General features: G+C 51.7%; 2 protein-coding genes across 5 annotated transcripts; one reads left to right on the plus strand and one right to left on the minus strand.

The window, feature by feature from the left end:
* On the plus strand, window positions 1-19,599 carry Stat6 (signal transducer and activator of transcription 6). Of its 3 annotated transcripts, none has more exons than XM_031350284.1 (22): window positions 1-265; window positions 5,195-5,331; window positions 5,664-5,802; window positions 6,092-6,175; window positions 8,702-8,840; window positions 8,957-9,009; window positions 9,161-9,309; window positions 10,783-10,914; window positions 11,024-11,212; window positions 11,774-11,861; window positions 11,967-12,089; window positions 13,908-14,000; window positions 14,275-14,481; window positions 15,594-15,688; window positions 15,777-15,913; window positions 16,219-16,365; window positions 16,742-16,805; window positions 16,905-17,009; window positions 17,197-17,274; window positions 18,052-18,117; window positions 18,208-18,336; window positions 18,414-19,599. In XM_031350284.1, the coding sequence occupies exons 2-22, from the start codon at window positions 5,216-5,218 to the stop codon at window positions 18,598-18,600; spliced, it is 2,520 nt and encodes an 839-aa protein (XP_031206144.1). In that variant the 5' UTR covers window positions 1-265; window positions 5,195-5,215; the 3' UTR covers window positions 18,601-19,599. The 3 variants fall into 3 exon arrangements, with proteins under 3 accessions (XP_031206144.1, XP_031206146.1, XP_031206145.1); XM_031350286.1 differs by having other exon boundaries at window positions 18,460-19,592; XM_031350285.1 differs by lacking the exon at window positions 1-265 and adding an exon at window positions 351-448 and having other exon boundaries at window positions 18,414-19,592.
* Nab2 (NGFI-A binding protein 2) lies at window positions 19,539-25,743 on the minus strand. Of its 2 annotated transcripts, XM_031350287.1 has the most exons (7): window positions 24,998-25,743; window positions 22,839-23,712; window positions 22,363-22,496; window positions 21,965-22,016; window positions 21,747-21,879; window positions 21,347-21,538; window positions 19,539-20,376 (listed from the first exon to the last, which is right to left on the minus strand). In XM_031350287.1, exons 1-7 carry the CDS (start codon window positions 25,078-25,080, stop codon window positions 20,267-20,269), a joined length of 1,578 nt encoding a protein of 525 aa, XP_031206147.1. In that variant the 5' UTR covers window positions 25,081-25,743; the 3' UTR covers window positions 19,539-20,266. The 2 variants fall into 2 exon arrangements, with proteins under 2 accessions (XP_031206147.1, XP_031206148.1); XM_031350288.1 differs by lacking the exon at window positions 21,347-21,538.
* Between the last annotated feature and the right edge of the window lie 53 nt (window positions 25,744-25,796).

Here is a 25,796-nt window from a genome sequence, read left to right on the forward strand (position 1 = left end):
GGCAGACAGAGAAGCCGGAAACAGCAGGCCGGGGCAGCCAGGGTTTACAGCGAAGAGGAAGGCTGGGAGACGAGTGCGTGCGTGCCTGTGTGTGTGTGTGTGTGTGTGTGTGTGTGTGTTCGCGCGCGCGCGTGTGTGTATGTGTGTGTGTCTGTACACACTGAGTTTTTAGGGCCAGCCCAGAACCCGCTGGACAGACCTACAGACCCATGGGGCTTGGTAGTGCCCTCTGAGAGAGGGAGAAGATAGCAGCGGGGCTACCGAGGTGAGGGGATGTCTGCGAGTAGGGAAGGTTGGGGGGGGGCTTTGACGAACCACGAGGGATGGATTTTCGGGGCCTCTCGGATCCTCCCCCCTGGGCGGGGCAGTTGGTCCCCTGGAAATTGTTTCATCTGGGGTTAGCTGATGGCACTGGATTTTGGCACTTTCCAACTTTCGAAGGACTCGGGTGGGTACAGGCCTCCACATTCCCGTCCCCAAAGTGTCGCGTCACTTTCCCCAGTCCTCAGCCCTGCACCTCCCGGGACTTGGGACAGTCGCTGGGCAGAGAAGGAGAGTTCTCTGGGTTGGGGGACATGGCTGCCCCTCCCTAGAAGTTGATGCTCCAGGGTCACCGAGCCTGTCCAACCCCTAGCTGCTGCCCGCTAAAGGTCCCTACTCAGGGTGTGGCTGGAGGGTAAGAGAGACCCAGATATAGAACTCATGGTGCCCCAAAGGAGGGGGATTTTCCCCCCTCGCATTGCTTGCTTGGCTGCAGTAAACCCTGAGATTTCCCCTGGGAGGGCGGCCGGCTGGGGGTTAACCCTCCTCGTGCTGACCTGGCTCCACCTCCTCCCACCCCCACCCCCACCATCATATATACACACACATTGGACAACTCAGGGAAGCCCTTGACTTTTGATATTGGGGTCACACGGTCAGCGGACTCGGAATGCAGGAATGGAGGGGATGAGATTTAGGCCACCAAGTTTAGGAAGAAGCTTCGGGGTTGTCGGGCTTCCCCTATGGCGAGGAGGGGGGAGTCTGGAAGGATAGCTCGGCCCGCCTCTTGCAGTGTGGCTCCGCCTTCCCTCCCTAGGGGAGTGATCGCAAATAACGTCGGCGTCCTGGCCCGACCTGTAGACCCTGCACCGTTACTGGCTGCTCAGGAGAGAAATATGGCTTCATGGCGTCTGGGTGGGTGGGTGGGTGGGGGAGGATGAGACTTGAGTCACTCGACAGGGAGATTTAGAGGAAATGGGAGCTCCTCGTGGCTTGGCGGTCCCCGGTCCCCAGTAGGGTAAGGATAGGGCCGAAGGTCTGGCATCTGAACATTCCGGAGACTGGGAGGACGAGGGAACAGAACCCTCTCTTAAATTTGAAAATAAGCTGAATATGACTCCTCAGGGTGCCCCACCCAAAGGGGTAGACAGTTCTAGAGCAAAGTCTAGTTGGAGGACCCTAAGCAAGAGTTGAGGACTCTGCCTTTGGGAGTGGGAAAGCAGCTAGGTGTGTGAGGGTGGGAAATGTCCTGTGGAGTGGCCTCCTTCTTTTCTGTATGGGAGTCCGGGGGTGGGGTGGGGGTGGGGGTTAAGAGGCTCAAAAGGCAGGAGGAATTGGGGAGACCCGGGGAGTTTCCATCCCATCTTCCTCCTCCTCCTCCTCTCTGAAAGGTCATTATAAGAAATGTAAACTGAGCCATTCCCCCTCCTAAACCACTACTCTACCCAGCCTACTCCGAGACCCTTGAGAGAACCAGGAGCCTGCACTCTGCTCCATTTCCTCCTCGTTCCCTGCTTTTTGACTATCTCGTTGCCCCCCTCTTCAAGGCTGATCAAACCCCATTGCTACTTCTTTGCCCCCCTCTTCCAGGCTGATCAAACCCCATTGCTACTTCGGTCTTCCCTCCCTTCCCCCACTCCCAGCCCCTCCTGTCCTCTCTGTCTTTAAGTCAATACTGAATTGGATGGAATTCTAACAGCACAGTATAGTGATTAATCCCAACGATGAGTAAGAGCCCAATTACTAACTCCTTGCCCAGTGGCCTTGGACAAGCTAACCTCCTGAGCCTGAATTTCTTCATCTAGGAAAAGGGATAATTGTATACTTTAAAATAGGGCTGGAGAGATGGTTCGGTGGTTTTGTTTTTGTTTTTTAATTATTTATTATATGTAAGTATACTGTAGCTGTCTTCAGACACCCCAGAAGAGGGCATCAGATCTCATTATGGATGGTTGTGAGCCACCATGTGGTTGCTGGGATTTGAACTCAGGACCTTCAGACAAGCAGTCGGTGCTCTTAACCGCTGAGCCATCTCTCCAGCTCCCAGTTCAGTGGTTAAGAGCATTGGCTGTTCTCCCAAAGGACCTGGGTTTGATACCCCCCAGCACACACACACACAGGGCAGTTCACAACTGTTTATAACTCTAGTTCTAGAGGCACACATATACATAGGCAAAACCATTAAGATAATAAAAAGCTAAAAAAAAAATTGTGAGGGGCCAGGAATGTAGCTAAAGGATAGAGTACTATGTAGCATGTGTGAGGCCCTGGGCTTCTTCCTTAGCAACACACACACAGACACACACACACACATGTGCGAGCATACACACACATGCACATGTGTGCACATACACATACACATGCACATACACAACGCAGTTGTTACTGGGTTCTAGTGAGCCAAGGTATTGAGTACGGCATACCTGTTATGAAATGGTGCATGGCTAGTAGACAGTGCTACTCTACTGCCATCTGCATCACTTAGCTTGGTAACTTTTGCGGTGCTGGGCACCGTGCCTTTTAACTACAATCGCACAAATCCTAGGCAGGCACTCTACCACTGAGGTGCCTTCCAGATCGGCTCATAGAGTCTTAGAACTTTGAAAGGTTTCAAGGGACACCGTGGTGGTCAGGATTCAGGGAAAGAGAAAGTAGATCCAGCAGAATTCCTGACTTCCATACTTGCCCTCAGTAGAGTTACTGCGGCTTCATACCCTGTCCCCTTTATGGTCTGCTCCCCATGGTATCAGTTACCTGCAGTAAGACACACTCCGAGAAAGCAAACTCGAAAATACCAGAAAAAGAATGCATATATTTTAAACAACCCTTGTTACAACATGTTATATAATTTATTTATTATTATTGTTGTTGATCTCTTTGTTGCCCAATTTATAACATATTAAGCTTTTCATAGATATATATGGGGAAAAATGTAGTAGATGCAGGGGTAGATGCTGCACAGGGGTAGATGCTGCACAGGGGTAGATGCTGCACAGGGGTAGATGCTGCTCAGGGGTAGATGCTGCACAGGGGTAGATGCTGCACAGGGGTAGATGCTGCACAGGGGTAGATGCTGCACTCTGTGTTGGGCCCTATCCATTGTCTCACGTCAGAATGATGTCTTGCATGGTGCTCTTTTCAGACACTGCTGTCACATGGATTAAAATCTAAAGTTGGAGTCAGATGTGGGGATGCATGTCAGTAGTCCCAGCCCTTGGCAAGTGGAGATAAGAGGATCAAGAGTCCGAGGCTGACCAGTCATTGCATGTCGTTAATCCCAGCAAGCAAAAGGCAGGGCCAGGGCCAGGGGCAGGGCCAGGTAGATTTCTCTGAGTTCAAGGTCAACCTAAGCTACATAGGGAAATCCTCTAATATACTGAGAGCACTTGCTTACCAGACCCAAGCCCCTGAGTTTGTTCACAGCGCCTCTAAAAATTAAAATTGTTTCGTGCTTTCAAGTGTTTAGAAAGGGCAAAGGGATGATGATATGCACCTGAATCTCACTTGAGAGGCTGAGAAGAAAGGATTCCTTGAGTTCAAAGGCAGCCTGGGCAACATAGCCAGAGAATCATTTGTGTGTGTGTGTGTGTGTGTGTGTGTGTGTGTGTGTGTGGTTTTTTGGTTTTTTTTTTTTTAAAGATTTATTTATTTATTATATGTAAGTACACTGTAGCTGTCTTCAGATACCCCAGAAGGGGGTGTCAGATCTCATCACGGATGGTTGTGAACCACCATGTGGTTGCTGGGATTTGAACTCATGACCTTTGGAAGAGCAGTTGGTGCTCTTAACCGCTGAGCCATCTCTCCAGCCCCGTGTGTGGTTTTTTGAGACAGGGTTTCTCTGTGTAGCCCTGGCTGTCCTGGAACTCACTCTGTAGCCCAGACTGGCCTCAGAAATCCACCTGCCTCTGCCTCCCAAGTGCTGGGATTAAAGGCGTGCACCACCACTGCCCAGCAGCCAGAGAATTTAGAAGAAATTTAGAAGGTGCCCTATTCAGGATGGTGAGATGGCTCAGTGGTTAAGAGCACTGACTGCTCTTCCCTCCTGAGTTCAAATTCCAGCAACCACATGGTACCTCATAACCACCTGTAGTGAGATCTGATGCCCTCTTCTGGTGCATTTGAAGACAGCTACAGTATACTTATTTATATTAATAAATAAAACTTTGGGCCTGAGTGAGCAGGGTTGACTGGAGTGAGCAGAGGTCCTAAAATTCAATTTCCAACAATCAGATGAAGGCTCACAACTATCTGTACAGCTACAGTGTGTACTCACACATAAAATAAATAAATCTAAAAAAAAAAAAAAAAGGTGCCTTATTCATTCAACCTTCTTTTTCATGATAATAAGATCAAACTTCATAGAGTACACTCTTTATACCCCCCAGAAACAGACCAGGTCCCAAGCTACGGTGGAAACTACCTGACTTCACAGAACCTGCTCTGAAGATCAAACTTCATAGAGTACAGTCTTTATACACCCCCCCCCCCGCAACCAGACCAGGTTCCGAGCTACAGTGGAAACCACCTGTCTCCATGGACCTGCTCTTTCCCTTCCATCTTGTGTCCTCTTGTCCCCTCACTGACCTGGCTGTAGCTCTTCAGCTTGCCCATGTCTACCACTGAAGGTTTTGCCCTGTTTTGGACACTGGCCAAGGGAGCCTGTGGCTTAAGTTGTCTTGAGTGGGTATGATCAAATGATGGAAGGAGAATATGGTGATTCTCCACATCCTAACTGAACTCTCTGGGACTTTAGCTTGAGCCATGAGAAACTAGAAAGAATCAGAAGCTCTGGAAAGATCAAGCACTTTAAGCCCCGCAAGACTGAAGGAAGTTTTCAGCAAGATCAGCTACATGGAAGAGCTGCGGCTATCCCAGAAGCCAGGTTGCTTTCTTGGGAGCCTCCCTGAATGACCTTGTTCTTCTTTCCCAGGCACCCTGCATATCCCAGATCATGTCTCTGTGGAGTCTAATTTCCAAGATGTCCCCAGAAAAACTGCAACGGCTCTATGTTGACTTTCCCCAACAGCTGCGGCATCTCCTGGCTGACTGGCTGGAGAGCCAGCCCTGGTGAGTCTTGCTCTGTGTCTTCCCCTCTTTTGAGAGCCCTTGTTGCTAGTAGAATTCAGAATTGAGGACTTGTTTGTGTATGTCTAATAGCATAGACTCAGTGGGCCATACACGTTAACATGTAGACATTGTGCCTTTTAGAAGGGAAGTCGGGGCTGGAGCAGAAGTGAGTTTTCTTACAAGGCAGCAGAGTAGGGGGCAGGTGTCATGGCTACAGAGAACCTACCAAGATAGAGAAGAAGGAGAGAGAAAAGAAACCTTGCTATAAATCGAGTCTTGGAAACATTAAAGAAGTCCTGTCCTGAGGCATCCTAATCCTACTGTCTCCACAGGGAGTTCCTGGTTGGTTCCGATGCTTTCTGTTATAATATGGCTGGTACCCTACTTTCTGCCACCGTCCAGCGTCTTCAGGCCTCTGCAGGCGAGCAGGGGAAAGGAAACAGCATCTTGCTACACATCAGCACCTTGGAGGTAGGGCAAGCCTGGAAGGGAAAAGGATGGCATGGGTCACGATAGAGCTGGAATGAGCACTGGATTCTGGAAGAAAATTAGTCACATGGTATATGTTGAAAGCCATTGCTATTCCTGTGGTTAGGTGGTAGCTGGCATGCAAATCTGTTTTTAAAGCAAGCAAATGTATGAAACTTGAGAGTCTATAGTTATGCTCTCTAACAGTGTGTGTATGAATGAGGGTGAGGAATTGGAGGAGGGAGGGGGCATGGGTAAGGAGGCTAATGGTTGATTATTTTCAATTCTATAGAGCATCTATCAGAGGGACCCCCTGAAGCTGGTGGCCACCATCAGACAAATACTTCAAGGGGAGAAAAAGGCTGTTATAGAAGAGGTACTGTGCTACCCACTTCCCATATGTATTAGTCAGGGTTCTCTGGAGGAATAGAACTTACAGAATGAACACACACAGACACACAATTTATTAGAATGGTGTATAGGTTGTGGCCCAGTTAATGCAACAACGGCTGTCTACCAAACAGAAGGGCCAAGAATCCAGCAGTTGTTCAGTACATAAGGCTAGATGTCTCAGCTGGTCTTCAGTATACACTGGAATCCTGAAGAAGTAGGCTCTAATGCCAGTGAAGGAGTGGACTGGCTAATGAGAGTGAAAGCAAGCAGGCAGAGGGGGCAAGCTTCCTCCTTCCGTGTCCTTTATTTAGGCTACAAGCAGAAGGTGAGGCTCAAATTAAAGATGGGCCTTTCCATTTCAAAAGACCTAGATTAAAGATGCATCATTCCACCAGGCAGTGGTGGCACACACCTTTAATCCCAGCTCTTGGGAGGCAGAGACAAGTGGATTTCTGAGTTCCAGGCCAGCCTGGTCTACAGAGTGAGTTCCAGGACAGCTAGGGCTACATGGAGAAACCCTGTCTCAAACAAACAAACAAACAAACAAAAACAACAAAAAACAAAAAAACAAAAAAAAAGATGCATGGTTCCTATTCCCAGCCCTTGGGAGACAGAGGCTGGTCAGTGGTTCTTGGAGTTCTAGGCCAACTTGGATGCAAAGGGAGTTCCAGGACAGCCAGGGTTGCACAGAGAAACATTGTCTCGATAAATAAAAACAAACAAATGAAAAAATGTATCTTTCCACCTCAATGATCTGGAATAGAGGTGGGTCTTCCCACTTGAAATGACTTAAGAAAAAAAATCCTTGACAGGTGTGCAGTCATTTGAGTTTTTGTTAGTTCCAGATATAGTCAAGCTGACGACCAAGAACAGCCGTCACAAGTCCACACCCTGTCGACGCGACACACAATCACCTCCTTAGGTCATGCTCAATTTCCAAATGAAAACAATAACCAGGTCATAATTATGCCTGACATAACTATCCAATGTATAATCTCAAACACACTATATACTTAAAATATACTTAAAATGTGCAGTGTGCCTTAAGGAACATTCTTTTAGTATCTTAAACTTAAATATTGCAACCACTGATATTCTCTTAATTGATGTTGCAATACATGATAAAGAAGTTGAGGGAAGAAAACACAAATATCTGTACAAATACATTTTAAACAAAATATGACAGAAAAACTCATGTCAATTATAATTCTTTTTGTATCTCATCACCTGGACTTAGCTTTTTTTTTTTTTTAAGTATTTGTTTTATGTGTATTTGGTGTTTTGCCTGCAAGTATGTCTGTGTGAGAGTTTGGATCTTCTGAAACTGGAGTTACAAAAAGTTGTGGTCTGCCATGTGGGTGCTGTGAATTGAACCTGGGTCCTTTGGAAGTGCTCTCAACCACTGAGCCATCCCTCCAGCCCCCTTAGCTGGTATTTCCAACCTTTCTCTACTACCCATTCTATATTTCTTCCACTTTTAGCAATCACCTCAGCAGGCCTTGGCATTTTTCCTGGAGGACTGGCCCATATCTTTATTTCTGAAGGGTCTGTGCCCTTTGTTTTCCTGCCTGGATTAGGTTGTTGTAATTCCCCACTGGTTAGTCACAGCACCAAGAGATGCAGTAAAGCAGTAGTCCTTGACCCGTGGGCATGACCATCGGAAAACACCTATTTCTGATGGTCTTAGGAAATGTGACACTGGCTCAGTAACAAAATGACAGTTATGAAGTAGCAGTGAAAATAAATTTATAGTTGGCATTCCTAAGACCATCCGAAATATGTTTTCTGATGGTTACATCCACAGATTGGGAATTGATGCCTTAAAGGATCACCTGCACTCCAAGCATAATCTCTCTTACCTCTATTGTAGAGAAGCAATTCAATTTCCCCATGGTTATCTGGATCAGTCACCCCTCCTAACACTGTTATCCTTTCTTAGTCTGTGGGCTTCAGGGCATCAGAAACCCAAAGTGGCCAGGGGGAAGTCCGAGCTTCCAGTGCAATGGAGTGTTTGTGTGGCTCTTGGCAGGAGTGCTCCCTCCTCTGGAACCAAAACTCCTAGGCCAGCAGAACTTAATGTTGCAGGAGCAGGAAGCAAAAATGTCTCTAGTAGGTCACTAGGGGTGATAGTGAGTGGAACTATTTCCTTTTCCACTCCTTGATGCCTGGACCCACAGATCCTAGTTCAAGCCATGAAAACCTAGGAAAAATTTAAACTCGGGACCCAGGATAACCAAAGGAAGTTCTTGGGGTTAGAGTGAACCCCAAACCAAGTTTTGGGAGGCTTCAGTCAGAACAAGGACTAAGGAGTTAGTTCTGCCAGGAGAAAGGTCTTATCTTGAGGAAGTTCTGAAAGGTTTGGAAAAACTGCCAAAGGAACAAGTAAAGCTAATGGTGTAAACTTCTGTGGAGACGTAGAGGTGGATGCAGAGGAGGGCTAGAGGACCAGCTAGAACAGAGTAGCTCACCATCCCCCCATCCCCCACCCCCTGTACCCCACCCCGTGCAGTTCCGCCACCTGCCAGGGCCCTTCCATCGGAAGCAGGAAGAACTCAAGTTTACTACAGCCCTTGGAAGGCTTCAGCACCAAGTAAGGGAGACCCGGCTTCTCCGAGAATCTCTGCAGCAAGGGACCAAGACTGGACAAGGTGGGGTTCAAGGCCTAGACGCCAAAGGATTTGGGGGAGGGTTTAGAAGTGATTTTTTTCTTGGACCTCTGCCTGAGTGACACTTTTTACACCCCTGATTCTGCCCCTGCCTTCAGTGTCTCTGCAGAACTTGATAGACCCTCCTGCCAATGGTGCTGGTCCAAGTGAGGTGAGTAATGGACTTAGTTGCTAGTAAGCTGGAAGGACGAAGTTGACTGAGTTGTATGAGGGGCTGGCAGGAAGGTGGGAAAAAGTCCTGTTCCCAGGTATCCCAGGAGAAAATAATGGTGGCCCTGGCTGAGGCTCTTTTCTGCTTTTAGGACCTGGCCACGATGCTGCAGGGGACTGTGGGGGACTTGGAGGCCACCCAGGCCCTGGTACTGAAAAGGATTCAGATTTGGAAGCGGCAGCAGCAGCTGGCAGGGAATGGCACACCCTTTGAGGAGAGCCTAGCAGGGCTGCAGGAGAGGTGAGGACAGGGCTGCCAGACAGGGAGCATGCCAGGTATGGGGACCCACTGTCTCTGCAAGATGGTACACAGGTGCGAGGGGGGGGAGAGGGAGGGAGAGAAAGAGAGAGAGAGGGAGAGAAAGAGAGAGAGAAGGAGAGAGAGGGAGAAGGAGAGAGAGGGAGAGAGAGGGAAAAGGAGAGAGAGGAAGAGAGGGAGGAGGAGAAAGAGAGAAAGGGAGAGAGAAAGAGGAGGGAGAGAGGGAGAGAGAGAGAAGGAGGGAGAGAGGGAGGTGGAGAAAGAGAGAGAGGGAGAGAGAGAGAAGGAGGGAGAGAGGGAGAGAGGGAGGGAGAGAGAGGGAGAAGGAGAGAGAGGGAGAGGGAGAGAAAGAAAGAGAGGGAGAGAAAGAGAGAGAGGGAGAGAGAGGGAGAAGGAGAGAGAGGGAGAGAGGGAGAGAGAGGGAAGGAGAGAGAGGGAAAGAGAGAGAGGGAGAGAAGGAGAGGAGAGGGAGAGAGGGAGAGAGAGGGAGGGAGAGAGAGAGGGAAAGAGAGAGAGGGAGAGGGAGAGAAGGAGAGGAGAGGGAGAGAGGGAGAAGGAGAGAGAGGGAGAGAGGGAGGAGAAAGAGAGACAGAGAAGGAGGGAGAGAGGGAGAGGGAGAAGGAGAGAGAGGGAGAGGGAGAGGAGAGGAGAGGGAGAGGGAGAGAAGGAGAGGAGAGGGAGAGAGAGAGAGAGGGAGGGAGAGAGGGAAAGAGAGGGAGAAGGGGAGACAGAGAGAGGGAGAAGGAGAGAGAGGGAGAGAGAGAGGGAAAGAGAGAGGGAGAGAAGGAGAGGAGAAGGAGAGAGAAGGAGAGAGAGGGAGAAGGAGGGAGAGGGAGAGAGGGAGAGAGAGAAAGAGAGAGAGAGAGAGAGAGAGAGAGAGAGAGCTGAGGATGATAGCTTTGAAGTAGGCCAGGTCTTACAGAAGCCAATCACTGCAAGGCTGTGCAGTGTTCACATAGATCCTTCACAAGTGTCTCAGTTGAGAGACTCATCCGTCACTTCTCTCTTCAAGCCCATGCCCAGAGGAATGAGACTGGCTTGTTTGTTTTTAAGACACAGCTTTACAGTGTAAGATGTCCAGGCTGGCCTTGAACTCTTTGAACTCACGGCACACCTCCTGTCTCGGCCTCCCAAGTACTGGAACTATACTGTGGGTCACCAGACCTCACTGTTGTTGGTAATAACACTTTCCGGGTTTCCCTAAAGCACACAGTGCCTCAGGTAGTAGAACTATGAGAAGAGAGCCCTGGGCTCTCCCCAGGGCATCTGGACCCTGACAATGAGATCCTCATCCAGAGCCAAGACAGGTCCTAGAATCCCCTCCAACCCAGGTGCCTTGCAGACACACCCACAACCTACCCATGCCTGCTCACACAACATCCTGTGCTCTTCTTGGGTTTGGGCTGAAGAAAACAACCTGAAGGCTGTGCTCCCTGACAACCATCCTGGCCCCAGGTGTGAAAGCCTGGTGGAAATTTATTCCCAGCTGCAGCAGGAGATTGGGGCAGCCAGTGGAGAGCTTGAGCCCAAGATCCGGGCATCACTGATAAGCCGTCTGGATGAAGTCCTGCGAACCCTTGTGACCAGGTATATACCGTAAGCCCCTACTTGGCTGTAAGCAGACCCCAGGGAGTGAAGGGGTTTGTAAAGATGGGACCAGGGATCTAACACCGCTGCCTTTCTCTCATGCCTCCAGCTCTTTCCTAGTGGAGAAGCAGCCCCCCCAGGTTCTGAAGACACAGACTAAGTTCCAGGCTGGGGTTCGATTCCTGCTGGGTCTGCAGTTCCTAGGGGCCTCAGCCAAGCCTCCACTGGTCAGAGCTGACATGGTGACAGAGAAACAGGCCAGAGAATTAAGCCTGGCCCAGGGACCTGGGGCTGGAGTGTAAGTGGAGACTGGCCCTGGGTTGGAGCAGGGCCTGATGGGAGGAGTTGAGCGGCTAGCTTCATAAAGAGCGGGGTCTAGGGAAAAAGACCTCTGGTGTGTGGAGACACTGGACTCTGACTAGTTAAGGCAGAGGAATGGAAGGGATCTATTCAAGGGGCATCATCAGAATTTGGCCAAGATGGAGACTTCTCTCTTAAAAACCAAGAGGGAGGCCAACAAGATAGCATAGTGGGGCTGGCTGCATGAACCTGATGACATGGATTTGATTTCTAGAACCTATATAAAGGTGGGAGGAGAGAACTGACTCCTAAAAGTTGTTCTTTGACCTCTGTATGAGTGCGCCCCATCACACACACACATACTACTAAAACAACAACAAAAGTTAGAAACAAAACGGGTTGTGCATTTCAGTGGGAAGACAGGGACTGGGTTCAGTACACACAGAGAGGATGGGGAACACGAGTAAGGTCCTGGAGAGCCAGGGCCAGTGACAGCAGTGGTCAGCACCATTCCCCAGTGACCCAGGCTGCTCACACTCTGCTCACACTCCCCTGGCAGGGAGAGCACAGGAGAGATCATGAACAATACCGTGCCTCTGGAGAATAGTGTCCCTGGGAACTGCTGTTCCGCCCTGTTCAAGAACCTGGTGAGCGGTTGTGGGTGCTGGTGTCCTCAGGCTGTGTGACTGACCCTTGTTGGAGAGGCTGTTGAGGGCCCAGAGAGGAAGCTCTCCTGCACTGCCCCCTTGCAGCTCCTGAAGAAAATCAAGCGCTGTGAGCGGAAGGGCACAGAGTCTGTCACCGAAGAGAAATGTGCTGTGCTGTTCTCTACAAGCTTCACGCTGGGCCCCAACAAACTCCTCATCCATCTTCAGGTGAGTGCAGACCCCAGCCCTGCTACAGACAGAGACCCACTCCTCGCCCCACTAGAGCCCTGGATCCCTTGTCCTGACTGCCTCATATCCCACCTCATATCCTGTGTTTCTGGGATAATACACTAGAGCCAGACAGAGGTGGGAGAAACAAGACCCAGAAGGACACATCCAGGGAGCAGTGTGTGTAGCAACCAAGGCTTGTTGTTGTTGTGGTTGTTGTTGTTGTTTCGCAAGGCAGGCTCGTGATGTAGTCTATGCTGGCTCTAGAGTCTTCCCTTTGAAATATTATCATCATTATTGAGGAGGGTGCATGCACATGTCACAGTGCATGTGTGGAGGTCAGAGGACAACCCTTTCACTTTCATGTGGGTTCTGGAGGTCTACTTTGGATCACCAGGCTTGTGGTACACACACTTTCCCCCACTACACCATCTTACTGACCCTCAAACTCTTTTTCATTCTGTTCCTCTCCTCTTCTCTCCTCTCCTCTCCTCTCCTCTCCTCTCTTCCTCTGCCCTCCCCTCCCCTCTTTGTTTTTTAGTAGTTTTCTTCTGTAGCCCAGGCTGGCATTAAATGCAGTATCTTGCCTCAGCCTCCCAAGTGCTAGGGATTATAGACTTATACCACCAAACCCCATTCTCTACATTTTGGGTTTTTTTTTTGTTTTTTGTTTTTTTTGTTTTTCAAGGCAGGGTTTCTCTGTGTAGTCCTGGCTGTCCTGGAACTCACTCTGTAGACCACGCTGGCCTCAAACTCAGAAATCCGCCTGCCTCTGCCTCCTGAGTACTGGGATTAAAGGCATGTGCCACCATCGCCCGGCTTCTACATCTTTTTTTTTTTTTAATTTATTTATTATATGTAAGTACACTGTAGCTGTTTTCAGACACCCCAGAAGAGGGTGTCAGATCTCATTATGGATGGTTGTGAGCCACCATGTGGTTGCTGGGATTTGAACTCAGGACCTTTGAACCACTAAGCCATCTCTCCAGACCCAACTCTATAACTCTTATTAAGCACTTTATATACATCAGGAGATCAGGGCACTATTATCAATGATATACACATATACACGTTTGTGCATATACACACACTTGGGCACATACACATGCACATACATCAAGATCTCTTTTATAGAATGGGGAACTGTTTCCAGTGTTATGCAAGCACACAGTCTGGGGTTTTTGTCTTAGTTAGGGCTACTATTGCTATGATAAAGACGATGGGCAAAAACAACTTGGAGAGAGAAAAGGATCTATTACATCTTCCTGTTCAGCTGATGTTCATCACTGTGGGAAGTCAGGCAGGAATGCAAGCAGGGCAGGAACCTGGAGGCAGGCACTGAAGCAGAGGCCACGGAGGGGCGCTGCTTACTGGCTTCTCCTCATGGCATGCTCAGTCTACTTATATACACCAAGACCACTGCTCAGGGGTGGCACCACCCACAATGATCAAGGTCTTCCCACATTAATCACTAATTAAGAAAATGGTCCACAGGCTTGCCTGCAGGTCAACATTAGATAACACTATAAGGTAGATGCTATTGCTACCCTCAGTTTACTGCTCATAACCTTGGGTCATAGAACAGGTTCAGTAGTTTGCCCAGGTCACACAGCCTTGAGGCATTTGAGACGGAAAGTCTGGCTTCCTAGCACTGAGTTGCAACTGCTTCTCTACACCAACGCCTTCACTGCATCTCACAGTGTACAGTCTTTACCTATGTCATATGAACTAAGGTCTCCTCAATATAGTGGAGCAACACCAACTCTCTGAGAGCACTTCTGACTCCAGCAAGGAGAAACTTCTCTCTTTACCCTGTAGGCCCTGTCTCTGCCCTTGGTGGTCATCGTCCATGGCAACCAAGACAACAATGCCAAAGCCACCATCCTGTGGGACAATGCCTTCTCTGAGATGGTAAGGAAAGACCCAGAGTGGCAGACGGCCAGGGTGTGCTCTTTAGTAAGATACAGGCTGCCCTGGCTGGTGGGTGGCAGGCGTGTTAAGTTACATAAGGTAAGTCTTGTGGGCCTGTCTTTGTGCTTCTAACATGCTGGTCCTAACAGCTGTCACACCGTGGCACCACAGACAGCGACCGAGAGACGGTGATGTCTGTGAGCCAGCTCAAAGAGCTGGAAGAGAGGAGGCCACGAGGAGGAAGACTGGCCATGTGCTCTTTGCTTTCACCCAGGACCGAGTGCCCTTTGTGGTAGCTGAGCGAGTGCCCTGGGAGAAAATGTGTGAAACTCTGAACCTCAAGTTTATGGCTGAGGTGGGGACCAGCCGGGGACTGCTACCAGAACACTTCCTGTTCCTGGCCCAGAAGATCTTCAATGACAACAGCCTCAGCATGGAGGCTTTTCAGCACCGATGTGTGTCCTGGTCACAGTTCAACAAGGTCATTCCCTGCTTTCAGCTTCCTACCCCAGCTCCTCACCCTTGGGGCACTCAAGAGCTTTTTAGCCTCTGCTTGCTGTGTAGCCCAGGCTGTCCTCAAACTCACTAGATAGCCCAGTCTAGCCTTGGCCTCACAATCCTCCCACTTCAGTCTCCTACAGAAATGAGCAGGAATGAGCCACCAGTCCAACAAGAGCCTGTATTTCTGACTTTTATTTTATTTTATTTTATTTTTATTTTTTATTTTTAAGATGTATTTATTTTATGTATGTGAGTACACTGTCATTCGCTGTCTTCAAACACACCAGAAGAGGGCATCAACTCTCATTACAGATGGTTGTGAGCCACCACATGGTTGCAGGGACCTCTGGAAGAGCAGTCGGTGCTTTTAACCATTGAGCCATCTCTCCAGCCCATATTTCTGACTTAATAATAGCTACTGTATTTTTCTGTGTCTCTAAAGTGAGGTGGCTCAGGACTGAGTCAGTTACAAGAATAGGGAAAGGATCTCGTGTCTGTGATCATGATGTCATTATGCAGAGTCACCAAAACAGCGCTGAAGCCACTGCTCGACAGACAATGCCTTCCCCTGAAGCCACTTCTCGAGAGACAATGCCTTCCCCTGGCTCCCACTTTAAGCTTTTCCTCTTTCAAACAAACAAACCAAATGGTGGGGAAGAAGTTCATATTTCCAGAGAATGCATCACTGAGGAGAACAGGACATCAGGACAATCATCTTGCTCTGGAATGGACTTTTACCAGGTCCCATTGGGGACAGGACAGTGGTTATGAGGGTCTCCCATGCTAGGCTGCAGGCTTAAGCCTCCACCCTGTACTTTGGCAACAGTGTGGACCTAAGGAAGTCACTTACCTTTCAGGCTTCCATTCCATTGCTCTGATTGCTAGGTGATATACAGAAAAATCAAATAAATTAATATACAGGAAATATACAGCCTCAAGGAGTGCCCGATGTGATCGGGGTAAGCGGTTGTCATTGATGGGCCTTAGGTCCACTTTGGTCTTCAACCATTGATCCTCAAGCTCTCAAAGCCCTGTGCTTGCTCCAGTTCAACCCTCCCATACTCACCTGTGCGCTCACTCCTCTCCCTTCAGGAGATCTTGTTGGGCCGAGGCTTCACTTTTTGGCAGTGGTTTGATGGTGTCCTGGACCTTACTAAACGCTGTCTCCGGAGCTACTGGTCAGATCGGTGAGTCCCTGCCTCAGGGACAAAACACCTATGGCTCTCTTTCCACACCCAGTGTCCACAGCCATGTCTTCTCCCTCATTCTGACCAGGCTCATCATCGGCTTTATTAGTAAGCAATATGTCACAAGCCTTCTCCTCAACGAGCCAGATGGAACCTTCCTCCTCCGCTTTAGCGACTCCGAGATTGGGGGCATCACCATTGCCCATGTCATCCGGGGTCAGGATGGTAAGTCACCACAGTCTTCTGACCCCATGCTCTCTTGGGTTCCTGGGGGAAGGAAATGCCCTGGCTATCCTTGATGTCCACCTGATCTTCAGGAAGTTCTTCCTAGGGTCTAACTTCCCATCTTCCTATGGTCTAACCTTCAAATCCTATGGCAATGGAGACAAGTGGGTCCCCTTTACTCTACCCTTCACCCTAGGTCTTCTCTCAACTGCCATGGTGGATTGAGAAGGGATCTGGTGATGGGGCTGGGGGAAGAGAAATTTGGACGGGGGCGGGGGACACTTAGGGTCTCATTCCTCTTGTAGGCTCCTCACAGATAGAGAACATCCAGCCATTTTCTGCCAAAGACCTGTCCATTCGCTCACTGGGGGACCGAATCCGGGATCTTGCTCAGTTAAAAAACCTCTACCCCAAGAAACCCAAGGATGAGGCTTTCCGGAGCCACTATAAGCGTGAGCAGGCAGCTCTGAAACCTCCTGTCACCCATTGTTTCCCTGGCCCAGCTTTTCCCCTCTTTCTGCTCTTGTGGTCTCTGTCTCTTCTCTCCCATTTTGTAGCCCCGCCTCCACCTGCCCATCAACCTTTCTCCCTCCCTCCACCTGCCCATCAACCTTCTTCCTGCCCCTCACCTGCCCATCAACCTTCCTCCTTCCCCTCACCTGCCCACCAACCTTCCTCCCGCCCCTCACTTGCCCACCAACCTTCTTCCCGCCCCTCACCTGCCCATCAACCTTCCTCCCGCCCCTCACCTGCCCATCAAATCTTCCTCCTGCCCTCACCTCTGTGATAGTGGGATACTCCACAGTTCTCCTTTCCTTCCTGCCACAGCTGAACAGATGGGGAAGGACGGGAGGGGTTACGTCTCTACTACTATCAAGATGACTGTGGAAAGGTGAATAAACGGTTAGTGGGTGGAGACTGGGGACATACTTGTCGGCAGGCAGGAAGGAGTGACCTTTGTCAGTCACGTGTGCTTCCTTCTCTCCTGTAGGGACCAGCCCCTTCCTACTCCAGAGCCTCAGATGCCTGCCATGGTGCCCCCTTATGATCTTGGAATGGCCCCTGATGCATCCATGCAGCTCAGCTCAGATATGGTGTAAGGAGCTTGAGAGACGGGAGAGGACTGACCTGTACGCAGGCTTTTCGTATGGCCAGCCGGCCAGGCCAGCGGAGCAAGCTGGCCTTTTCAGACTGCAGCAGGGAGCAGAGAATTTTCCTTTCTCAGAGGCAGGGTGTGGGGTTATCAGGGAGGGCTCTCACTGGAGTTTGCTTTCTTTCCCCAGGTATCCTCCACAGTCCATCCACTCATTTCAGAGCCTCCCCTTAGAAGATTCCATGAGTGTACTGCCATCCTTTCAGGAGTAAGTCAGATGAGGCAGGGCAGCACCGCTATGGGTAGCTGGGCTTTGCAGAAGCAGCAGCAAAGGCTGAGCCCCATCCTCTGTGTGCTTATCCGAGTGATGTCTAAGACTCAGATGGCCAGGGTTTGAGGTCCTAGCCGCTGGCCATAACAATGATTTTATGGTGGAGATTATATGAATTCATAATGTGTGTAGGCCTGAGCTGAGGGCTTACAGTAAACACTGTTAGCGTATTCTCTCACATGTGAAATTTACAGTAACTTATTTGCTTTATATTTACTGTATTGTTGTGGTGCTAGGGGTTAAGTTCAGGGCCTAGGACTGAATGTGCCCTACCACTGACCCAAAAATCACCTGGCAGCTGTGGCAATTTTTATTTATTAATATTTTTTAATCCTGAAACTGACATAGACCTTTTCCTTCCTCAAGAACCACTTGATGGTTTCATCAGCACTCAGACAAGGGCTTATCTGACTTCAGGGATTTGATGTGAGGTAGGCCTAGGAAACAACGCTGTTCAGACTAAAGACACACTGAAAACTGGAAACACACATACACCATTTTATAGGGGGCAAATCTGATCTCAGAATACAGAAATGTCTTCCTGAGGGGAGCCAGTCAGTTAGATGCTAAGTCAAGACTTAGCATGGCAGCTTGTTTCCTGACTCATGTCTTGACTTTTGAATTCTCATTCTCTCTCTCTCTCTCTCTCTCTCTCTCTCTCTCTCTCTCTCTCCCTCTCTCTTTTGTGTGTCTGCTTTTCCTTCCTGCTTCCAGGCCTCACCTGCAAATGCCCCCCAACATGAGCCAGATAAACATGCCCTTTGACCAGCCTCACCCCCAGTAAGTGACAAAGCCATTCCTGGCCCCGCCTTCTCTGTTCTTCCCTTGCCTATCCCACCCCTCCTAATTTTCTCTTCTGACCCCTGGCAGGGGCCTGCTGCAGTGCCAGTCCCAGGAGCATGCTGTGTCCAGCCCTGAACCCTTGCTTTGCTCAGATGTGACCATGGCAGAGGACAGCTGCCTAACCCAGCCTGTGGGAGGTTTCCCCCAAGGCACCTGGTGAGTAGCAACCTGTGAGTGAGGGCTGAGACAGTGGGTGCTGTGCCTCCTCCCCTACTTTTCCCTCCTCTTTGCAGGGTCACTGAAGACATGTACCCTCCCCTGATGCCTCCCACTGAACAGGACCTCACCAAGCTTCTCCTGGAGGGCCAAGGGGAGGCAGGAGGGTCTTTAGGAACCCAGCCCCTCCTGCAACCATCTCCTTATGGGCAATCGGGGATCTCAATGTCCCACCTGGACCTGAGGACCAACCCAAGTTGGTGATCCCAGCTGGAGGAGCCCGGAGACAGAGCCTCTTCTGTCTCTATGGACCCGCTCTGGACACCTGCTCATGCAGGTGTCTCCAGTCTCCAGCTGTTCCTTGGTCAAGAGAAAAGAACTGGCTGGGAGAATGTGGTGTATGGAACCGCTGTGCTCTGTCCTTCCTGCCACATCAGGGCCCCTTTTCCAGCACTGGGTGCGAAGGGATGAGTGGGGTGTTCAGGCTCTGATGTGATACAGCCCCTATACACCTGTATCACAACACACACACACACACACACACACACACACACACACACACACACACCAGAACTGTGTTGAACCAGAGCCTGGGACTCAACATGCAGAAACATATAGATACTGTGCCAAAGATAGAGGGCATAGGCCTAGGGCATTGAAGCTGCGTTCAGGTGACTCTGGGAGGGAGAAAAAGGGAAAAGTGGGTATATGGCTACTGGTATGGATTTTACCCAGATTAAAAAAACCAAAACTTTTCTAAATCTCCAAATTCTTGCCAAAAAGAGGCTTTGTGACATTTGAGACTGTGCAGTCTAAGAGCTAAGCTTGTGTGTAGCTGTGCCAATGTTTGCCCGAGACATGTTAACCTGTAGAAGTCACACACATCACTGTATGACCACACAGAACATACATCTTCTGCTTTTGCCCTGTGACCTTAACGTATCTGAAAGGCTGAGTCATTGGCTAAGACAGCAGCCCAGTCTCATTTGGGGACTGTGACATGCATAAAGCTATAGCCTGGGTAACTCCATGCTCCCAGTGTTTCCTAGAGCCTGAGGGTTGGGAAGGGATGCAGAACTCCCTGGGCGCTGGGGCTCCCAACTGCTGTCTTTTGTACTTTTCTGTCCACTGCTAGCACTGCTCCCCCCACTCTCACCCAGTCTTTTTTCCCCTCATTGGGGGGAAGGGAAGGGGGCCATGGATCCTAAGCCATAAAATAAATTTTATTCCAAAATAACAAAATAAATAATCTACTGTACACAATCTGAAAAGAAAGACACGATAAGTGTTCGACAGGTGCTGCAGTCCTGCCAGCTGAGGCGGCCCGGGGTCCAACACAGGCCTCTAAGGGGCTGGTGGAGGGAACTGCGGGGCACCCTCCCACACAGTGTGTGTGTGGGGGGGACTGCTGGAAGGGGGCGATGAGAATGGGCAGACAAACTGCAGCACTTGTTAAATTAAAGAAACAAACTAGAAGCACGAAAAATGGGGATCGGGAGGGGAGACCCAGTTTTCCCAAGCCCCCAGTCTCAGAGTAAATGGTTCCACTGTAAGCTGCTAGACCTTCCCCGGGGAAGTTCTTTCTCCGTGTCCAAGCGGAGTAGTTCAGCTGCTCACACCACTGCTGGCCACCTGGAGAAAGGGTGTATGGGTGTGTGTGTGATATGAGAGAAAGGAGAGCCCCCGCAGGCTGGAGGCAAAGTCCGTGCCCCTGAGCCGGGTGAGGGCGCACCTTGCACCCTCCTTGTGTCCTCTGGCCAGGCCCCTGCTTGTTATTGCTTGAAGCCCCATAGTCCTGTGCCCATGGAGCGGATGGGAGGCAGAGGGCAGCAGAAGGATCCTTCTAGGGTAGTGGCGAGTGCAAGGATGGAGAATGTGGGGGTCTAAGTGAGCCAGAAGTCTGGGTCCTGGGTCTGAGACTCCCCCACTTTCACTGCCGGCTGGCTTCTGCCTCCACTTTGACGCTGCTCCTGCGACCCTCCACTAGAGCAGGATGAGGTCCTGGGGCAGGGCAGCGGTCCAGCAACCCTTCCTCGAACTCTGTAGGAAAGAGGTGTAGGTTAGTTAGAACACTGGGTTGGAGGCTGGGCAGAAGCGTTGTTATGAGGCCAGGCATAGAAAAATACGAAGACAGCTCCATTTATTGAATTACTGCCTCCTGCCCACTGCATGTGTATGGGGGTTCCATACCCAAGTGTATGCAGCTCCTCCTCCTATTTTGGTTGTGTGTAGCTCTCTGTCTCTGTGTGTCTCTCTTTCCCTGTCTCGCCCGCCTCCGCTCTGCTGGAATTTCTGGTTCTGTCAGGAGCTGCGGGGGCGGCTTCGCTCTGACCTCTCCCCCTTCCCCTCCCCAGGCCCAGCCACCCCCACTCACCTCGGCCCCCCTCCCAGGCCTCACCATACCTATAAGTGCTCCCCGAGTTTTTGGTAGCCAAATCAGGGGAAACACAGGAAGCTAGACTCCCAGCTCCTCCCTCAAGAGAAGCACCCCTTCAGTCCCCGCCCCCACTTCCCACCCACGCACAGTTTAAAAATACCAAGCCAGGGTTGGTGGCTTTGCCTGCGGCGTCACTCTCAGCCCAGCGACTGCCCGGCCCTCTGGCGGGCCCACTCCTTTCCTATGCACACACAAAAGTGCCCAGCTTTGGGCTCCTTGGCTTCTAAGCTGGGGAGCCCTATCCCCACAACTCCCAGCGACTCCACCCCTGCATTGGTAGCTCTAGGCAGGCCTCCCTCACTGCCAACTCTCCTGCTCACCTTCACCCCTCATTCTGTTCTCTGCTCCTTGGTCAAAGATTCCCCACCTGAATCAGACCCTCCCAATTGGAAATAACCCAGTAGCTTTCTCCTGCTCAAGGTCTGGCTAGCTGGAAAGGTCTGGCTAGCTGGAGCTCCTCCTACTGTTCTGACAGCTGTATCACTCTTCCTCCCTCTGGTCCTAGAAAATGTGGACCCACGTGGGGGCCTGAGTAGCTGGGGTGTTTAGGGACAGCACTGCTGGCTGCCTCACCTGCGAGAGGCGGCTTCGCAGGCACACAGGGGCTGAGGCGGCCCACACGATCATGGGAGACGAGGCGGGCGAGCCGCAGCCCCTCATCCATCAGTGTCTGCTGCAAGATGTGGCGGCTCCATAGCCCATGCGCTGGCAATGCCAGGGGCAGGTCAGCAGGGGGCGGCGTCAGCCTTGGGCACGACCCCACAGCTGTGGGCATGGGCACTGGTCAGGTCAGGGGCTGCCGCCAACGATACCCACCCTCAACCGACAGTCATTCCCATAGGCTCCTCTGTCCCCATCCAGCCAGGCCTCCCAACCCTGTTCCAGGCAGTTGACTCCTGGCTCATTCCTGCAACCCACCCACGGGCTTCCACCTCCTCCCAAAGCAGAGAAGGGTAGTCTAAGGCATACTCACCCTGCAAGTGGCCATCTAGGCTCTCCCCAGACAGACTGGCGCTGTCCTCCTCGAGGCTGGGGCGGTATGGGGGTGCATAGGACTCGGGGCCTGGAGGAGGCTGCTGGATTTCAGTATGACTCTGTTCTCCAACCTGTGGAGGCCCAAAATTTGGGAAATGAGGACTCAGCAAAGCAGTGGCTGGGGCGTGCTCTTCTTCCCTGCCCCCCAAACTATACCTCTTGTTTCAGTTTCTTCAGTGGTGGGCCTCCCAACTCTTCAGAGTGAAGCCTGCAAAAAACAAAACAAAACAACCCCCCCCCCCAAAACAGAGAATAAGGAGGGTGGAGTTAAGAAAGGGCCCCACAACTCCACAATGAACAGGGTGCACAACCCCACCAGGAAACACACATTACTTAAAAACTGCAGGAAGAAGCTGGTTGGACAGGAGTTGGAAGTCCAGTCATTATCGTGGGGGGCTGGGAGCACAGAGCAAGCTCCAGACATGTTTAAGTTGAGTTGGCAAGGGGAAGACATGCAGGTGGGTGGGAAGCAGGCCTTGAGCGGCTGCAAGTGGGGAAAAGCCAAGTCCTTGGCAGAATTCCAACCAAGCAGCCCTAGAGAAGGGGGATCTCACCTGGATCCCTTCAAGGAAGAAAGATAGGTGCTCTCTCGGGCTACTTGGCGGGACAGTGAGAAGAGTTCTACCCTTCGCAGTAAAAGCGTGTTGTCCCTCATGCAGAACTGGGCAGCAGCCTCATTGATGGTCAGCTGCAGCAAGAAAACAGCCAGTGTGAGTTCCTGACTCTCCACCAAGGGGAGGCCCATCCAAAGAGTGCCCTCCTGCTTTAAGTAATATCCAGGAACCGCCTGAACTTGAAGACAGGGGTGGGGGTCTCTGTCCCTACCAAGGCCTCTTGTCCCTAGGTTGCGAGCATCACGGGGCTCATTGCTATTATCTTAGCTTTCCCTTTGGTTGATAAAGCTACAGCTGGGACTGGGTATGTGTGGGTGGTCAGGGGGACAATGATAAGAGGTGGAGGATGGAAGAAGTCTCAGAGGCAAGTGAACTGGGCCCCAGGAGGGAATGGCAGACCTGACTGACATCCTCACCTCGTGTAAGCTAAGTTGTTTGCCCTCCCGCCGCTTGGAATCCAAGCGGCCGTAGATGATACTGTACTTTCGGATCTCCTCTTCTTTCTGGCTGTCGTTATCATCCATCTCAAAGATGTGCCCCACACTCCTCGCCAGCTTCTTATTCAGCTTCAACAGGGATGTGATCTCTCCAGTATCACCCCTGGGGAAACTCCGGAAGATCCTCTCCACACTCTCCACCACCATTCGCACCATCTCTGGCTCCAGGCGGTCTGGACCACCCCCTGTACCACCTGCAGCCAGCCCCCCAGCCCCAGGGCCCTCAGGGACTCCTCCCCCTGCGGGCGGGGAGAAAGGGGGAGACCCGGCTTCCTCTTCTCCTCCTGCTCCAACATCAGACTCTGGAGTGCTCTGGCCAGGCCAGATCCGGGGATCCCCTGCCCCAGGTCCTCCAGGAAGTGGCGATAGTTTCTCTCCAAGTTCAAGGGGGCTCTTGGGGCTAAAGCTTCGAGCACTGCCCGCCTTTTCTCCTGGGCTGCCGTGCCCATTGCTCATGCTCCCTTTCCGGGTACCAGCTGTCTCAGAGATCTTGAAAAGTGGGATGCTGGAGACGGGCACAGCAGGCACTGGTTGGCTGAAGAGCCCTGGGTTGGTGGCCCATTCTCTCAGAGCCTTCTGTAGACGTCGGACATGGAGTGGTTTGGTGGCCATGCCCACGAGTGCCATGATTTCCAGAAACTCCTCCTCACCCGCCTCACACAGCTGCTGTACATCATCCCCTCCCTGCTGGATGAAGGTCTCGTAGTAAGAGAGGAGGTTGGCTCGCTGCAGGACCCGATACAGCTGCAGCTCACCCAGTGTCCGAGGCAGCGCCATGCTTGGGCCACTTGCCCTGAGGAGTAAAGGCAGAAGGGAGGCAGTGAGTACAAGTGCCCTGCTGGGGGATCAACCCACACTAACAATTGTCCTCTTTCTTGCCCAGTGCCCAAGGCTGAGCACACTGAGAACTGAGCATTGCCATGCCGGTACCCCCACCCCCACCCCCAGGAGCACAGAAGGCTGGTTGCCCTACCTACAGCTATCAGAAAACCCGCTTACCTCGTCTTTTACTTTGATCTTCCTGGTCTGGGGCAGCACAATGTTGCGCATTGAGACTCATTATAACTTCCCTGAAATGGCTGGACCCTTTTTCCTCCCAATTACAGTCCTTTTCCCTAAACACTCCGCAGCCTCAACATTACTTAATGTAACATCCCATATTAAAGTTAACTTAGAATGCTAAGGGCTGTTGCTGGCCGCTTTACTCCTTGGCAAGGTAGCTGAGAGGGAGGGGTGTGGCCTCTTCCTCAGCTTTTAGGGAACCTGGTAGACCCTTGCTCCTGTCCTTAGCTTCCAGGGATTAAAAGCGCCCTTCCTAGAATCTGTCCTAACTTTCCAGGCTGCCCAGTACCCTTCAGTTACCCCTTCTCCTTTGATTGGTCCTTCCCACTACTCAGCAGGCCCCTCTCTTCTGGGAAAGGGGGAGGGAAGCCTTGATTGTTCTGCTCCGGGGCCGTTCTTCCCACACACTCCCACTGTAGCAGCGTCCGTGGGCGAAAACCGCCTAGGGGCTCCCGCCTACTCTCCTCTCTCTTGTTTTCCACCCTTATCTTCGACAGGGAGTGCGGGAGAGGTTGAAGGCCTCCTTAAGAAGGGGCTGCACACCGGACCTACCCCTCCTCACCCCGTGAATGGTCATTTCATGACAAGGGAGGCCTGAAGCACACCCCCTTCAGGCCCGCAGATGCTTCACTCAAAGGAACTACCTTCTCCTGGATGCCTGCTAACGACACACTGAGACAGCTAAGCGCCCCCACCCCTCACACTGTTGACAGATCAAGCTCTGGAGCTTCCCTTGGCACTGGGGGACATTCTTTGCAGGGGGCTCACGTGCCAGGTTATGCCCACTGAGTAAACCTGGAATGGAAAATGAGGCAGTACTCTATCGTATCCAGGTTCATCGGGTCTTTGCTCCTAGGATCCCCTAATTCGAATACGCACCCCCGTTTTCCATCAGTCTCCACCTCCCACCTCCGTCCCGCTTCCACGTCCTCTTTTCGACCTCCACCCTTCAGACCCCATTCCGGAGTCCAGCTCCACCCATCTCCACTCCCTGCCACCTCCTTTTGCCTACTAACTTGAATCTGGGTTGCAGGGTCCGGCGGGTGTTATCCCCTCTGCCAGGTGGCTGCTCCGCTGTAGGAGAGGGCGCTCTGTGCATGGACAGCCAGAGATCGCCTGTGCCTCCCCTCTCGGTGCCCGGCGCCTGCTGCGCGCTGCTCTTTGCCTGGCGCGCGCGGCCCGGGTCCACCGCTGTCCAGGCTCCGTCCCTCCCTCCACGTCTTCTCTCTCGGAGCCTTCGTGCCTCTGTGTGCCTCTGCCCCCACCTCCCCGGCTGCGCTTGCCGCCTCTCCGCGCCTCCTCCCCCGCAGGACGCACAGGGAGCGAGGCCCGCCGCTGTGCTGGCTGCCGGGCAGGCGGGAGGAGGGCGTGGGCAGAACCGGGGGCTGGGACCGGAGGCGGTGGGTGGGAGCCCAGGCCTGAGCCTCCTAGAGGCTGCTGCGGAGACTGAGAGGAGGAGACTTGGGGGAATGTGGGGGGAAGGTGTGGAGCAGGAGGCGGAGGCGGGGACTCAAGAGTCGGGCGCCGAGTTGGGGACCGAGGTGACCGAGGCCAAGCTGTGGAAGGGGGAGCTTGGGGACCCAATGGGCGGGGCAGGTCGCTCTTTGCCGCCCACGCCGGATGCACAGCCGGCCCTCTCTGCGCCCACGTACCCACGTGAGCGCCCCGCCGGCTACATTCCTACTCCTTGCACTACTCCTACTCCTGTGAGCCCAGAGCGGTTTCACAACCACGCACAAGTATACGAAGACACGCGCACGTACGTGCACACGCATCCGAATAACGACGCGGACGCCCGTTGGCCGCACTCCGGCC

This window comes from Mastomys coucha, unplaced genomic scaffold, assembly GCF_008632895.1.
Source record: "Mastomys coucha isolate ucsf_1 unplaced genomic scaffold, UCSF_Mcou_1 pScaffold4, whole genome shotgun sequence".
Classification (NCBI taxonomy): domain Eukaryota; kingdom Metazoa; phylum Chordata; class Mammalia; order Rodentia; family Muridae; genus Mastomys; species Mastomys coucha.

What these genes read in the sequence shown, in the direction of transcription:
- Nab2 (XM_031350287.1), bottom strand. Translation starts at nt 25,080, where the DNA reads ATGCACAGAGCGCCCTCTCCTACAGCGGAGCAGCCACCTGGCAGAGGG. An exon ending in AACAACTTAGCTTACACGAG is followed by an intron (nt 22,497 to 22,838) that starts GTGAGGATGTCA and finishes TTCTTGCTGCAG; the next exon opens with CTGACCATCAATGAGGCTGC. An exon ending in TCTTCCTTGAAGGGATCCAG is followed by an intron (nt 22,017 to 22,362) that starts GTGAGATCCCCC and finishes TGTTTTTTGCAG; the next exon opens with GCTTCACTCTGAAGAGTTGG.
- Stat6 (XM_031350284.1), top strand. Translation starts at nt 5,216, where the DNA reads ATGTCTCTGTGGAGTCTAATTTCCAAGATGTCCCCAGAAAAACTGCAA. An exon ending in AGGGACCAAGACTGGACAAG is followed by an intron (nt 8,841 to 8,956) that starts GTGGGGTTCAAG and finishes CCCTGCCTTCAG; the next exon opens with TGTCTCTGCAGAACTTGATA. An exon ending in TTTGACCAGCCTCACCCCCA is followed by an intron (nt 18,118 to 18,207) that starts GTAAGTGACAAA and finishes GACCCCTGGCAG; the next exon opens with GGGCCTGCTGCAGTGCCAGT.